General features: G+C 40.6%; 1 protein-coding gene across 3 annotated transcripts in view; it reads left to right on the top strand.

The window, feature by feature from the left end:
- The window catches only part of LOC120574039 (serine/threonine-protein kinase NLK-like), a 109,992-nt gene that overhangs the window by 42,819 nt on the left and 49,839 nt on the right, over positions 1-17,334 (top strand). For all 3 annotated transcript variants that reach the window (XR_005641814.1, XR_005641815.1, XM_039824045.1), the window contains exons 6-7: positions 6,355-6,456; positions 10,829-10,915. Coding sequence is in view for 1 of the 3 variants with exons in the window: in XM_039824045.1 (XP_039679979.1) it covers positions 6,355-6,456; positions 10,829-10,915 (189 nt within the window). In the remaining 2 variants the exon portion in view is untranslated. The remainder of the gene's footprint in view (positions 1-6,354; positions 6,457-10,828; positions 10,916-17,334) is intronic.

The following is a 17,334-nucleotide window of genomic DNA, read 5'->3' as shown; positions in this document are numbered from 1 at the left end:
CTGGCTAAAATACGAGTAATGAAAAAAGGGCAAGAACTAATTCTGGCTAATATATAATAATAATAATGTTGCATGTAGCATTTCGAATATCTGCAGGGGGGGTGTTCCAGAGGGATAAGGCTGCAACACTAAAGACTCTGGGCCCTATCTTGCACTCAGCGCAATTGCCTTTGTACACCGACGCATGTATCATTCCTATTTTGCACCCGACGCACAGCGGACTTTTCCCTCCACAGACGCACGTCGGTAAATTAGGGAATGTATTTGCGCTCCAGGGGGTGGTTCAGCGAAAAGAGGAGGCGTGTTCCGGCGCAAACGTTATGTGGTCCTATTTTGCAGTTTCAGAAAACAATTCTGCCACTGACCAGGAAAAACCTGGTCTAAAGTCAGTGGCGCGTTATTCAGATGCTATTTTAGGGGCGCATGCTTGGCCATAATGTAGTGTGTGAACAACGCGCATACACTTCTCTCATCTACAGCAGTTCCCATTTTTGAAAACCATACATAATTACAAAGAAAAATATTACTGAAAATGCGGTTCATGTGTTTGGATAGATCAGGAGGCATTTTACAGTACAATCCTCAAAAAGTCGCAGCATTCTTTGTGGCTTGTTGTGTTTTACACATTTCCATGAATCATGGATGTGTTGATGACATAAATGAGGAAATATTAGAGGACTTAAGGAGACGTGATGTTGAACTACAGTGGGATTGGACAGTCCGGCGGAATCTGGTCCGGGAGTAATGCGCGATGCGGTCCTGGTGGATCGGATGGACGGAGATGGAGTGGGGGGGAGGAGGAAGGGGCACAACAGGTGCAGGTGGTGCATTTGGAGACCCACATTCCATGGCTGCAGAATCCTCTCCAGACTTGAGGAGATGCGCCCGAGAGGCCGTAGCAACATCACCACCCGGCTAAGACGGGCATTTATTACTTTGCCACATCCCGGACAGCTCCCGCTGGCGTGCGCCAGGAAAATCCGCCATCATAATAGCAGTCCGCCATGGAACAAGCGCGCCTGCTCTTAAAGGGAATGAGAGATGACGCTCTGATTGGTTATTTTCACGTTACGCCCAAACCACACCTAGCTACTTCAGACCAACCCATTTTAGATTTGCGTCGGGCGCAAGAGTCATTTATCCCGGCGGTATAATAGCAATAGCGCCCGAGATCCGCCCACAAAACTACTTGCGTTTGGCGTTTCATACTTGCGTTTCAGATCGTTAAAATAGGGCCCTCTGTCTTCAAAGGTACAGAGTCTGGTGTGGGGAATGGAGAGCAGGCCAGCATCTGAGGACCGCAGGTTTCGGGGTGTGGTGTATGGATGGAAGAGGCCGGAGAGGTACAGTGGGGCCAGGGCATGGAGGGATTTGTAGGTGAGAAGGATGATTTTATATTTGATGCTGGACTTAATTGGGAGCCAGTGAAGATGGATGAGGGTTGGGGTGAAGTGCTGCCACATCTTGGTGTGGGTGAGGACTCTGGTGTTTTGGACATACTGGAGCCTGTCTAGGGTTTTGCTGGAGACCCCAGACAGGACTCCATTGCACTAGTCCAAACGGGAGGTAATGAAAGCGTTTATGAGGGTTCCTGCCAAGGAGTCAGAGAGTGATGGCCATAGTCTTGAAATCTTTTTAAGATGAAAAAAGGTGGATTTGGTGATAGATTTGATGTGAATATGGAAAGAAAGGGTGGAGTCTAGGATTACACCAAGGTTGCGGACCTCAGAGGATGGGCAGATGGCACACTCTTCAACATCCAACCTTCTAGAGTAGCGCCTTAGGTTGGTTGACATCCAGGTTTTGATGTCATGCTGACAGAACTGAGACCATGTTACTGTATAATCCAGCCAGGGGGAGCATGTAGATGATATTCGAATTATATTCGACTTCCGGTATTCGTTCCAACAGCCCTAATGTTTATGTAGGGCTGTTTATTAGAGCGAGGCTGGCTGCTGAATATCCGATGTTTTGGTGCTCTTGATAGTCCTTTGGCACTAGCTAAAACCTCTTTGGGGGGCAGAAAACCTTTTTCTATGCAGGAAAAACCCTGCATTTAGGATTGATCCATCTGCTAGAACAAATAATTTAGGGCTGAATGGAACCTGGGTCCATGCAATCAGACATAGTTTATCATGTATCCCCAAAATTCCTGGACCTTTTCACAGTACCAAATTCTGTCCCACTTCTCATCATCCAGTGTAATACTCAGATCCTTTCCGATTTCTTTCTTGAGGGCTGACCAGGCTACAAAAAAGTACACTCATCCAGGCCAGCTCAGTTTTTATGTGGCGCTATAACTATGAGTCAATATTGGCAAGTAGATGTCCACAGGCAAAAAAAAAAGGCGTAAAATTGCGGCCACGTCGACATAATTCAATAAAACTCTTTTTAAAAACTTTACATCGTGAGGTTCTTGAGATTGTAATGAGAATTTTTTAAGCCGATCGGATTAAATCTCTAGGAGGAGTTTGTTAAAGTACAGCACCAGGAAAAGACAAAAAAATGCAGTAAAATTGCAAAGTAAATTCAAAATGACTGACTTTCTGTTGCGTTAAAGGTACACCCCCAACAGGCTTTTTTTTTTTACGTCTCAACATGTTACATATTCTTACTAATTTCCGTTAAAATTTAAAGGAGGCTGCTTCAACTTTGAAACTTTAAAGGGGGCGCTATCAAACCATTTTGTCACACCCAAGCACAAAACCCTTAAAATATCAAACATTACACAAGTTCTGTTTTTGGTGAGTTCTCGAGCACCTTAAGCCCCTTAAAAAAACTTTGTATAATTATTTCTAAACAGCCAATGGAGCAATTGAATGGGAACAAATCACTTCTGGAACCAGAGCCGTTTAAAAAGTGGGCAGTCACCGTTGAGCTCTATTACATTGTAAATGTATTATGAAAAGTATATGTAAAGCGTATTGCCAATTCATGAGCATTAGTGTAGGATCATCAGTCATCATCAGTAGGATGCAGCGATTTTGGATACATGCGAGTGGAGCCTCATCGAAGTTTGTTATACATTGTATACATACATACATTGTCTTTTTTTAATGACATAATGTAGTATTTGTAGGCACTTCGTTACTACTCACTGGCAATATGAGGTGTGGCAGGTGATCAATACACTATCCCCATTTACAACATGCACTATAGGGGTCCTACATGGGTCAGTTTTAGGGTCGTTGCTTTTTAATATATATATATATATTAATGACCTTCCACTCGCATGTAATGATAATGATTTAATAATGTATGTATGAAACTGTGCTTGTACACTCATGGGAAAAATGCCAAGAGGTTGCTTAAAAATTTTCAAAACAGACGCGAACTTAGGAAATGTCCTGAGGCCTTTGTAAATGGGCATAAAATCAAAAATGTGGACAAATTCAAATATTTGGGTGTTACCCTGGATCCGACTCTTAGTTAAAAAACTGAGCAACACACTGAAATTTAACCTCACAAAGTTTAGACATATTTTATAAGAAACTCTCTTACCATTGAGACATCCAATACCTACTTAAATGCAATGATTCTTCCACATTTTTTGTACCGCATAACAAGTTGGTCTCAGGCAGGTAAAGCAGCCTTAAAGTGCCCATATTATGAAAAAAACACTTTTTTTCTGGGATTTGGGGTGTTCTTTTGTGTCTCTGGTGCTTCCACACACATACAGACTTTGAAAAAAATCCATCCATGGTGTTTTGAGTGACGTCACAGTCCGAAATGAGCTGGCTAACCACAACCGTTAGCTCGTAGCGTTAGTGTTAGCCGGCTAATGCTAGCGTTAGCCGGCTAACGCTAACGCTAGCATGCTACGTCGTTCTCAATAGCAAAGCACTGCTACAACACACACAAGTGTACCATAATCTACAAAAGAACTACTTACAGTGCCTTGCGAAAGTATTCGGCCCCCTTGAACTTTTCGACCTTTTGCCACATTTCAGGCTTCAAACATAAAGATATAAAACTGTAATTTTTTGTGAATAATCAACAACAAGTGGGACACAATCATGAAGTGGAACGAAATTTATTGGATATTTCAAACCTTTTTAACAAATAAAAAACTGAAAAATTGGGCGTGCAAAATTATTCAGCCCCCTTAAGTTAATACTTTGTAGCGCCACCTTTTGCTGCGATTACAGCTGTAAGTCGCTTGAGGTATGTCTCTATCAGTTTTGCACATCGAGCGACTGACATTTTTGCCCATTCCTCCTTGCAAAACAGCTCGAGCTCAGTGAGGTTGGATGGAGAGCGTTTGTGAACAGCAGTTTTCAGTTCTTTCCACAGATTCTCGATTGGATTCAGGTCTGGACTTTGACTTGGCCATTCTAACACCTGGATATGTTTATTTGTGAACCATTCCATTGTAGATTTTGCTTTATGTTTTGGATCATTGTCTTGTTGGAAGACAAATCTCAGGTCTTTTGCAGACTCCATCAGGTTTTCTTCCAGAATGGTCCCGTATTTGGCTCCATCCATCTTCCCATCAATTTTAACCATCTTCCCTGTCCCTGCTGAAGAAAAGCAGGCCCAAACCATGATGCTGCCACCACCATGTTTGACAGTGGGGATGGTGTGTTCAGGGTGATGAGCTGTGTTGCTTTTACGCCAAACATAACGTTTTGCATTGTTGCCAAAAAGTTCGATTTTGGTTTCACCTGACCAGAGCACCTTCTTCCACGTTTGGTGTGTCTCCCAGGTGGCTTGTGGCAAACTTTAAACGACACTTTTCATGGATATCTTTAAGAAATGGCTTTCTTCTTGCCACTCTTCCATAAAGGCCAGGTTTGTGCAGTATATGACTGATTGTTGTCCTATGGACAGAGTCTCCCACCTCAGCTGTAGATCTCTGCAGTTCATCCAGAGTGATCATGGGCCTCTTGGCTGCATCTCTGATCAGTCTTCTCCTTGAATGAGCTGAAAGTTTAGAGGGACGGCCGGGTCTTCGTAGATTTGCAGTGGTCTGATACTCCTTCCATTTCAATATTATCGCTTACACAGTGCTCCTTGGGATGTTTAAAGCTTGGGAAATCTTTTTGTATCGAAATCCGGCTTTAAACTTATCCACAACAGTATCTCGGAACTGCCTGGTGTGTTCCTTGTTCTTCATGATGCTCTCTGCGCTTTAAACGGACCTCTGAGACTATCACAGAGCAGGTGCATTTATACGGAGACTTGATTACACACAGGTGGATTCTATTTATCATCATTAGTCATTTAGGTCAACATTGGATCATTCAGAAATCCTCACTGAACTTCTGAAGAGAGTTTGCTGCACTGAAAGTAAAGGGGCTGAATAATTTTGCAAGCCCAATTTTTCAGTTTTTTATTTGTTAAAAAAGTTTGAAATATCCAATGAATTTCGTTCCACTTCATAATTGTGTCCCACTTGTTGATTCTTCACAAAAAATTACAGTTTTATATCTTTATGTTTGAGGCCTGAAATGTGGCAAAAGGTCAAAAAGTTCAAGGGGGCCGAATACTTTCGCAAGGCACTGTACATGTGCGCCCTCATTTAGAAGTCTCCCAGCTAATCCTGCCTTGTAACTGACCAAAGTTGGAGAAACAGGCTTTCTTTTACTGTCTCTAGAATTAGCTAGCTGACATGCTCTACATCTGAGCTACTGCGCATGTGCGAGTGCAATCAAAGATAGTACAGAAGAAGAAGATGAAAAGAGGTCTCACTCTGTAGCTAAAACAGAAACCAGGTGAAAAGAGGATCTGCAGCAGTGAGAGAGAGCTGTGCAGTACAACAAAAATATGGTGTTTTTTGAAAATTAAACCATGTAAACCTATTCTGGTACAACCTTAAAATACAGTTATGAACCTGAAAATGAGTATAATATTGCGCTTTAAGAACTTGAATCATAAAACAGCCCTTAAGATCCATGACAAAAAAAAGAGAAATATCACCACTGCAAAAATACTCAGCAAGTGCAATACTTTAAAGTTTAAATATTTGATAATGCCTTTGAATGTTTGCTTACTCTAAAAAAACATCCATAATGCAGCTGCACCTCCTTTAAAAATGTTTATTAAGCTCAATTCAGAAAAAACATGAGCCAACCGAGCCAACCACTAGAGGAGAATGCATTATTCCCAATCATCCTTTTCTTTTGTGACCACAAGTCAGTGGAATATTTTCCCAACACACCTTATTACATGTACAAATCTTCAAACCTTTACATGCTTGTCAAAAAGCTGGATATTGTCAAAACAAACTTGTACACATTTATGAATTGTGTGCGTGTGTGCATGCATGCCTCATCTTCTGAGTCCTGACATGCAGAATCAAACCTTTCTATCTTAGTCTGGTGTCTGTGATGTGTTTTGCCATGTCGCTTGTAGCTGGATTTAATCACTGACCTGTTGGGGATTCCCTCTATGGAAGCGATGAGGACGGCGTGTGAAGGCGCTCGTGCACACATTCTCAGAGGACCTCAAAAGCAAGTAAGCATTCTATTTTGCATTGAACTTTCCCACCTGACTTTATGAAAAGATTAAATGATATTGATGTTTTCTTTTATGCTGATACTACAGCATAGATTCTGCAGCCCTGCACCATTGCAGTTACACCATGTAATAATCTCTAAAACATGGTGTCTGGAAAGTTCTCTAGGAAGCTTCCCCGCACCCATTATCAGTCTTGTCTATGACCATATAAGTAGATACTCCAGCCGCAGGCAGGGCTGGACAGAGGTAAAAAATCTGCCCTGGACTATTGAGACCCAGACCAGCCCACCACAATCAGCCAGACATCAACCGTCCTTGCACTTCACTTCACCACATGTACATACCCGCAGGGTTCAACATTAGCACCATACCAGCTCTGCTTCGGTCACGCTCCTTGCTGCAACCACGCCACCTGTGGAACATCAGAACCCTCTGCCTTTCTCGATTCCCGAATTTGTGCCTCCTCGACTCCTTTATCCTCCAATTTGTGACCCGGAAATCAATCTCAGCACGCCATCTTGAAGGACATCCCAATTCCTTAAATGCACATCGAGGAGCTATATCCTCTGCGGAAAACTTAGTTTTCACCTGTGGCATGTAAACAAAAAGATGTGAGAGAGAAAGGAAAAGATGGAGAGAGATAATCCGTGGCCCCATGGATTCTGGCCGGTTGGATAATATAAATTAACATTCTGATTAATAGTGGGTCTGTGAAATAAGACCTATTTAATGAGAGAAATAACATTAACCTTCTCCAAAAATGTAAACATAGCAGAGCTACTGTCTAATACACAGCTTCACTTGTAAGTGCATCCTTAGAGAAATGCTCGAGAAATAGCAGTTTCAGGAAGGAGGTTTAACAAACTGAGTGTAACCCTGATGTCTGAGTTGATTTACCCTGAGAAGGGTTTTAGGTTCCAGAACAGCTGATTTGGGTTGGTTCAATCAACTATACTTAAAAGTTGACCCAGTTTGCTTGGTTAGATATAATAATTGTTTGAAGTTAATTTGGTAGTGGTTGTATCCAGACGTTTTATTAATGTTTAACCACTCGAAAAAATATTTTCTGCATGCTAACTAGCACCTACATGTCCCGTCTTTCCAGACAGAGCATGCTAGCTGTTGTCCTTTGAGATGAGCATTCACACACTGTTGTCTTTCATTGTAAATGCAGGGGTCCGTTCCAGGAAGGAGGTTTAATAAACTGAGTGTAACCCTGATGTCTGAGTTGATTTACCCTGAGATGGGTTTTAGGTTCCAGAACAGCTGATTTGAGTTGGTTCAATCAACTCGGAGTAGGTTCACTCAGGGTTACGCGCGAGCACAACCACTATAAAAAGGCAGTATGAATAGAGCCATGATTCTACGATTCACCATGGTAACAACCACAAACAAACGGGTCGGCACAAACAGCGAGTTTGAACATGCATTTTGTTAAAAAAGCAAGACAGTGGCTGCTGCTGCAAAAGAGAGAGAATTGGTGTGGGAGAAAATTGCTGCTCGAGTCAATGCGTAAGCCTTAACAGTGTATTAATTTCATATTTAATCACAGTTAACTTATAATATCACTGGTGAAAACTGGAATTGTATTACACCTATAATTTCATTTAGGTGCAATCCTGCGGGCGAAAAAGTAAGCTATAGCCTACTAATCCCATTCTGAGGCTGCAGCACCATGATCATTAACAGAACTATAATGTATAATCATTTATTTATTTTTAATGGCTCTCACTGGTTTGTGTCCAGGGAACACTACAAAACGTTTAAAAAACATTTCAGAGCAAGTCAGACTTTTCTGACGGCTCTGCATACAGTGGCTTTACTATTACAGTATGATCCACTACACTGTTATAAAGAAAACTGCCGTTTGCAAAAAACGTAATGCGACACAAAGAATCTGCTTCGATGCTAAAGCCTGTCCACGATGGTTGATGTTAGTGATATGAGGACGGATAAGGTATCTACATATCTAATGGACTGTGATAAAAATACCTCTCAAATCGGTTATGTGGTAATGAAAATACATTTTAGATTCCTCAAAGTAGCCACCCTTTGCTTTTTTGATAGCGCTGCAAACCCTAGCTGTTCTCTCAATGAGCTTCATGAGGTAGTCACCTGAAATGGTTTTCACTTCACAGGTGTGCCTTGTAATTAGTTAATTAATTAGTGGATTTTTTTCCCTTATTAATGGGGTTGGGAGCGGGATCATCAGTTGTGTTGTGCAGAAGTCAGGTTGATACACAGCCGACAGCCCTATTAGACAACTGTTAGAATTCATTTAATGGCAAGAACCAATCAGCTAAGTAAAGAGAAATGAGTGGCCATCATACTTTAACAAATGAAGGTCAGTCAGTCCGGAAAATTGCGAAAACTTTGAATGTGTCCCCAAGTGCAGTCGCAAAAACCATCAAGCATGAGGACCGCCTCAGGAAAGGAAGACCAAGAGTCACCTCTGCTGCTGAGGGTAAGTTCATCCGAGTCACCAGCGTCAGAAATCGCAAGGTAACAGCAGCTCAGATTAGAGACCAGATGAATGCCACACAGAGTTCTAGCAGCAGACACATCTCTAGAACAACTGTTAAGAGGAGACTGCGCGAATCAGGCCTTCATGGTCAAGTAGCTGCTAGGAAACCACTGCTAAGGAGAGGCAACAAGCAGAAGAGGTTTGTTTGGGCCAAGAAACACAAGGAATGGACATTAGACCAGTGGAAATCTGTGCTTTGGTCTGATGAGTCCAAATTTGAGATCTTTGGTTCCAACCGCCGTGTCTTTATGCGACGCAGAAAAGGTGAACTGATGGATTCTACATGCCTGGTTCCCACCGTGAAGCATGGAGGAGGAGGTGTGATGGTATGGGGGTGCTTTGCTGGTGACACTGTTGGGGATTTATTCAAAATTGAAGGCATACTGAACCAGCATGGCTACCACAGCATCCTGCAGCGACATGCCATCCCATCCGGTTTGCGTTTAGTTGGACCATCATTTATTTTTCAACAGGACAATGACCCCAAACACACCACCAGGCTGTGTAAGGGCTATTTGACCAAGAAGGAGAGTGATGGAGTGCTGCTCCAGATGACCTGGCCTCCACAGTCACCGGACCTGAACCCAATCGAGATGGTTTGGGGTGATCTGGACCGCAGAGTGAAGGCAAAGGGCTAAGCATCTCTGGGAACTCCTTCAAGACTGTTGGAAAAACATTTCAGGTGACTACCTCTTGAAGCTCATCAAGAGAATGCCAAGAGTGTGCAAAGCAGTAATCAGAGCAAAGGGTGGCTACTTTGAAGAAACTAGAATATAAGAATATAAGTACATAATTCCACGTGTTCATTCATAGTTTTGATGCCTTCAGTGAGAATCTACAATACATTGAATGAGAAGGTGTGTCCAAACTTTTGGCCTGTACTATACAACTAGTTGTATGTGTGATTTCTTCCAACGCTATCTGTAAATGCATGGAAGAAATTCTGTTTTTGCAAGATATAACCAGTAACATATTTAATTATGATACAGATCACAAACTTTCTAACTTTCTACAGAAACTCTTGCAGCTGATTACCAAGCCTCATTGAAATGAGTCTACAGATAAATATTATGTGTAAAAAGCAGTAATAATACTTATTTATACTATTCTAAATATTTGTTTAGTCCCTTTATACAAGAAATAGGCTACTTTACAATAACTAAAATTGCAGGACATAAGCAGACATAGATTGAACAGAAAAACAGGGATATAACATGGAAAATAAACACACTTAAAGCAGTAGTGCTAAGCCTACAACTGGCGGTCGATCCTTACAGTCTGTGAACAACGACAGGTGTGTCCAGGGAAGTGAAGGTGAGACCCTAATGAAATACAGCACTTGACTTGCTTTCTTTCCTCTTTGGCTCAAATCCTGTGGGTGGAACTACATGTGAGGAGGGAAAGCAAGGAGAGGAATCTGGGATGCACAAAGTGGAAATTGGGAAAGGCCCTTAGTGTCTGTACAGGCCCTGCCTCCTGCAGTAACATTAGGCACCGCCAATTCCTGCAACCACGTTCCCTATGTCAACATCCAAGAATGCTCCCTGCTGAAGCCACGCCTCCACGTGCAAGAGCTGTACATGGTGCACGGTTGGGCCTCATTGAACAAAGCATCATTTTTTACAGTCCTTTAAATGATTCTAGCAATTTGGTTTTATTAAAGATATAAAACACTGAAAAGAAGTTTTAATATTTGAAGTGTGGTGGTTTGTTTAAAGTGTAAATAATCTGTCAACACATTTTTAAGAACCGCAATTATTTGATACACATGTTAATAATATATACCAGAAGCTAAAAGAGACAACGGAAGGATGGTTGATGTTGTGATGTTTGTTTTGTCTGCAGCCATCCCTTCCTGTTCTGTACACACTGTCTAGCCAAGCAACCCATGAAGCTGTCCACCTCCTCTGTAGGATGCTGGTATTTGATCCGGTGAGTCATTCTGCTATACATAGTTTTGCATTATGTTTTGTGAATGAAACTCATCAGTGAGTCCTAATTATGGATATGTTCTGCATAATGCAGTATACACAGTCTGTGTGCTTGTTATGACAACGGCCTGTTTGAAGCAAGCAAAAAAGTAAAATAGAGGAGACTAACTTGGGCAACTGTGCTTTAGTTAAAGTGATTCACATTTTGATAGAATTATAGTATTTTACCAGAAGAGAGAAACACTGATAAACCAAGTTGATTCAATCTCATAACCTGAAGGTTTGCTACAAATCCATGACTGTGCACAGTAATATACTTCAAACATACAAGAACACGTAATCAAGGTCTATATAAATGAAAAATGTATTTAACTACTAGGAATACACACTACTGAGTAAACACCTACGTAAATGAATGAATGAAAAATAACAGATTATTGGATAAATAAACAGTAAACAGGTATTTGCAAGATGTACAAACCCCAATTCCAATGAAGTTGGGACATTGTGTTAAACGTAAATATAAACAGAATTGCAAATCTTTTCTAACCTATATTCAATTGAATACACTACACAACATGGCATCATGACTTTGCGTAAACATACACGCCACTTTCATAAAGCCAAATGGCGTGTTATCTGTACGCATTTTGAGCTATCCATGTGTATGTCTACACTGTATACAGCGGATGTAAACATGGCGTCGCCACGTGGCGTCTTATCGTGAGAACAATGTCACACGTGTAAAAAAAAAAAGGTTGGGTTTAGGAAAAGAACAAACGACAAAAACACGACAGTGACCAACGTCACATGCTTAGGAAAACAATGAATGGCTCGGTTTAGGAAAGAAACATTGGGGAAAGCGATTATGCATCTTGATAACACACAAAAACCGCATACGAATTGGCGTGTCATATATACGCCACTTTATGAGATCAGTCTGCAAAAGAGACATACAATTATGTAAAGGATATTACCACGTGGGCTGAACACACTTGAAACATTTCAAATTGTTTTTTGGAAATGATGGACGTCATGTCCTCCAGGCCAAAGAGGAAAAGGACCGTCCAGATTGTTATCAGTGCAAAGTTCAAAAGCCAGCATCTGTGATGGTATGGGGGAGTATTAATGCCCATGGCATGGGCAACTTGCACATCTGTGAAGGCACCATTAATGCTGATAAGTATATACAGGTTTTGGAACAACATATGCTGCCATCCAGGTAAAGTCTTTTTCAGGGATGTCCCTGCTAGTCCTCAGCAAGACAATGTCAAGCCACATTTTGCATGTGTTACAACAGTGTGGCTTCGTTATAAAAGAGTGCGGGTACTAGACTGGCCTGCTTAAAGTCCAGACCTGTCTCCCATTGAAATTGTGTGGCACATTATGAAGCGCAAAATACAACAATGGAGACCCCATACTGTTGAGCAACTGAAGTTGCACATCAAGCAAGAATGGGAAATAATTCCACCTACAAAGCTTCAACAATTAGTGCCCTGAGTTCCCAAATGCGTATTGAGGGTTGTTAAAAGAAAAGGTGATGTAACACAGTGGTAAACATGCCCCCTTTCCCGGCTTTTTTGGAACGTGTTGCAGGCATCAAATTCAAAATGAGTGAATAGTCACAAAAAAACAATAAAATGTATCAGTTTGAACATTAAATATCTTGTCTTTGTTGTGTATTCAACTGAATATAGGTTGAAAAGGATTTGAAAATCATTGTATTCTGTTTTTATTTACGTTTTACACAATGTCCCGACTTAATAGGAATTGTTTTGTATTAAACCAACACAGCTGCTGAGATTTGAAAGGGAGACTATACTACTGAGAGCCCAAATTGCCCAAAATCTTTATTTACAAAACCAGGAGAGCATCAACCCTAATAGGTAAGCAAAGTTCGACCAACTTGGATGGATGGATGTCCATGACACTGCCTGCGGGAGGATGACGGTGGGAGGCCTTGTCTGTCCTGAAGGGCCTGAGAAACTCGCTTTCCTTAGCTTGTTCTTTCCTTTGGAGCAGTTTTGCCTGGTCATTTCTGTCTCTCTCTGCAGCAGTAGGTGAAGTGTCAGGTCACAACCAGATGGTTACCAGAGAGGTGTTGTCAGCAGGGGGTCTCGGCCACAAGGTCATTGAGACGCACACAGAAACATTAACAGATTTGTAAAAAGAGAAGAAGAAAAGAAAGAGCATGCCATTCCGGTGACGTCTCTATTTAAAGGTCTTGGTCCAAGGGTAGTGTCAAAGATCTCTTGCCCTTAACTTCCCTGATATTAATTCTGAACTAATATTTCTTTTTTTGACATTAAATATCCCTAGTTTCACTCACCTAACTCCCATAATTGAAACCTAGAGATATTTAGCTGCATGTAGAATACAAACATGGTTAACATTATTATTTAGCATAAAAACGTAATACAATATTTTAAACATTTGTAGCGTGAATAGCCTTTGTGGAAAACCCAGGACAGAATTTCCACTTTATGACCATTTTTGACAACAACATATGGCCCCTTCACCTCATTTATAAAACTGTGCGTAGGATTCACGTCAAAAGGTGGCCTACGGACGAAATACAGAAAGTGCCTGTGCGCAAAAATATTCAGATTTATGAAACCGTGTGCACTCCTACACCAGTTTCAATTTATACATCACAATCAACTCTAAATGTGGCGCAGCTTTGTCGGCTTCATGTCACGCCCATAGTTGCCTATTACACTAAATAGTCAGTGAAACGCCCCCAATTAATAGTCAGTCATACCGACGACATGACAAACGCAGAGAGGAAAAGAAAACCAAGGAATTTCACTCAATGTGAAGTTTAAGTTCTTATTGGAGAGGTGGAAAAGAGGAAAACATGCTTTTTGGAGGGTACAGTGTGGGCATTACTAATGCCAAAAAAGCTGTAGAGTGACAACATGTTGCAGACACAGTGGCCCAAATTAAAAAGAAAGGGTCTGATATTAAAGTTAATACCAAAAAAGCGCCTAGTGCTACACCGAGAAAGTGTTTTTGCCACGAAGGTTGGGGACACCGGAGCTGACCCCTCTTGAAGTGGGACTGGCACGGCATGGTTTCTCCAAGTGCTCCTCTCTGTTACGCTGGGCCCAAAACAGCACAGAAATCCAACAGGACAGGATGAGTGGCTAAAGTCTTCTTGCTGTCTGTCTCGATTTGCCATATCTTCCAACAGTGCAAAATCAGCCATTGTGCGTCATTAAGCATTGTGATGTGATGCCTTTTTATACCCATTAATTTGATTCTATCTAATAAGCACAAGTGTCGGAATTAATTGAATTGTAAATGATAAATAGTTCTGCGCAAGGAGAACGTATATTAGAAAAACTTTATTTCTATTGCACCTTTCAAGATGGTTAAAACATACTTCATAATTAAAACAAACATTTAAAAATAAAATAAAATTAACTAAAGCCATAAATAAACACTATATATATATATATAAAAAACACTATGATACTGTATATGATAACCAAATTAAAATGATGTGCTCCGCCAGACGGAGGCAACGAAAATAGGATCAGTTATAACATTAAATAGCATTATTTGTACTTGTATTTACTTATGAGAATAAATTCCATGACATGCAAATATCATTATAGAACGTACTGTATTTGAGTTTTCTTTTTGCAAATATATGTTTATTTGAATTTAGATACTATCTTGTTTTATTTTGTCTGTTTTTCAGCGCAGGTCAATCAAAAAAGGTGCTTTTGTATTAAATGGCTTTTGAATTCTTCACATTATTAATGACAGGCAATATTTAGAATTATTTTACACAATGGTCTCAGTTTCACACAAGTTCTTGCGTTTCATCTGTCGTCTGTGTCGCCGTTTTCTCATTTCACCTTTTTTCGTAACATGGCTTCTTCATACTAGACTGTTACTTTTTTTATATCCTTTTCAGTATTTTAACAGTTAACAATAATTATGTGCTGAACTTTTCCCACAGTATAAAACAACAGTAAATATCTCACAAAACATTTCACCACTGACTACAGCAACATACAACATACTGCAACGTACCAGAGGCCCATTCCAGAAAGCAGGTTTAGTGAAAATTCTGAGTTTGTTAACCCTGAGATGAGGGAAACTCTGGGTTTTCCGTTTCTGAAAGAGAGGTAACTTAACCTCAGAGTCAGTTACTATGGTAACTGAGTCTGTGAACCTAACCTGGTCAGGAGCAGGTTTTCTTCAAGAAACCTCTGAGAGAAACTCATTTCCTTATTCATTCATTCAGTCTGTATCAGGCGCATTTTAATGCAGTTTGTTATCTGCATGGATAAAAAAAAACGTATTGGTTTATGTTAGGCAGATTATAAAACGTTTTTTTCTCAAACATGTCGTCCTTTTGTCGACAATCCCTTTGATGAAAAAGCTGTATTAATTCACAGAGTTTACGTTAGGCGATGATATGTCCCGACTATAGATGTATTTTCATTTCCACATAACCGATTTGAGAGATATTTTTTTCACAGTCCATCAGATATGTAGATACCTTATCTGTCCTCATATCACTAACATCAACCATTGTGGACAGGCTTTAACATCCAAGCAGATTCTTTGTGTCGTTTTCTTTCAGACTGCAGTTTTCTTTATAACAGTGTAGCGGATCATACTGTAATAGTAAAGCCACTGTATGCAGAGCCGTCAGAAAAGTGTGACTCGCTCTGAAATGTTTTTTTAAAAGTTTTTGTAGTGTTCCCTGGACACAAACCAGTGAAGGCATTAAAAAGAAATAAATGATTATACATTATAGTTCTGTTAATGATCATGGTGCTGCAGCCTCAGAATGGGATTAGTAGGCCTATAGTTTACTTTTTCGCCCACAGGATTATTACTTAAATTATAGGTGTAATACAATTCCAGTTTTCACCAGTAATATTATAAGTTAACTGTGATTAAATATGAAATTAATACACTGTTAATACTTAGGCATTGACATAAGCAGCAATTTTCTCCCACACCAATTCTCTCTCTTTTGCAGCAGCAACCGCTGTCTTGCTTTTTTAACAAAATGCATGTTCAAACTCGCTGTTTGTGTGCATGAGTATTTCCGCCGACTGGTTTGTTTGTGGTTGTTACCATGGTGAATCGTAGAATCATGGCTCCATTCATGCTGCATTTTTATAGTGGTTGTGCACACGCGTAACCCTGAGTGAACCTACTCTGAATTGATTGAACCAACTCAAATCAGCTGTTCTGGAACCGAAAACTCAGAGTTTCCCATCTCAGGGTAAATCAACTCAGACATCAGGGTTAGACTCAGAGTTTGTTAAAACTCCTTCCTGGAACGGACCCCTGCATTTACAATGGAAGACAACAGTGTGTGAATGCTCATCTCAAAGGACAACAGCTAGCATGCTCTGTCTGGAAAGACGGGACATGTAGGTGCTAGTTAGCATGCAGGAAATATTTTTCGAGTGGTTAAACATTAATAAAACGGCTGGATACTAAATACAACCACTGCCAAATTAACTTCAAACAATTATTATATCTAACCAAGCAAACTGGGTCAACTTTTAAGTGCTTTTCAAGTAGTTAACGCTATATTGTCCACGAGCATTCACAGACATGTTACCTTGTTGGAAATCCTCCGTTGCTGTGAGGAATTTCCCATAATGCTGCGCTACAACTACTCGAAGCAGGTACTGCTTTTAACAGTAAGTGGCGTAGTTGTGCCAATTTAGTAGAATTTTACCTGAACCCATTCAACTATGTTACACTGGCGTGCCGCCAGCATGATTGTGTGACTAAGCTCGACGTCTCCTTATGCCGTCATCAGCAGCATGTCCGGCTACCGTGCATACAACCACACGTTGCTGCAGCGCTTTACATAATTAAAGTTCTGATCTGTTATTCTCTGTTTCAATCCTTCATACACAGATACGCTATACATAGATATCAGTGGCGAACCGTGAGTACTACAGCTGGGCCTTCACCTCGGCTATCACCGCCGAGAAAAAAAATCCTTGCGGAAAAAAGCAACAGTACGATTAATTGAAAGGGTTAAACAAGTGCAATCCTTTAATTAACGATGACAAGGATGTAAACAAATAGACCATAACTACAATAACATTCTCCGCAAAAAGAAACATTCTCAACATTAACTTCAGAAAACTGGAGACCATTTAGGCTACATAGTTGAAATTAAATAAACATGCTCTAAAGCCCAAATCTGGAAATATAAAATTAGGTCACCCAGAATGTCACCCCGTGACGCTGCCGACACAGACACCGAGGCTCATTTCATCACCACGGACAGCGCTATGAAATCACGGCGCATTACAAATCATTCACACATTGACAAATAAATTCATGAGCATCATCAATCTACAATACAATTTCAAAATCACAATACGCCAAAAGTTACACAAAGCTGGTAATACAAAGACTATGTTT

This window comes from Perca fluviatilis, chromosome 2 (genome assembly GCF_010015445.1).
Source record: "Perca fluviatilis chromosome 2, GENO_Pfluv_1.0, whole genome shotgun sequence".
In the NCBI taxonomy this organism is placed as follows: Eukaryota; Metazoa; Chordata; class Actinopteri; order Perciformes; family Percidae; genus Perca; species Perca fluviatilis.
This window is presented reverse-complemented; position numbering and strand designations above follow the sequence as displayed.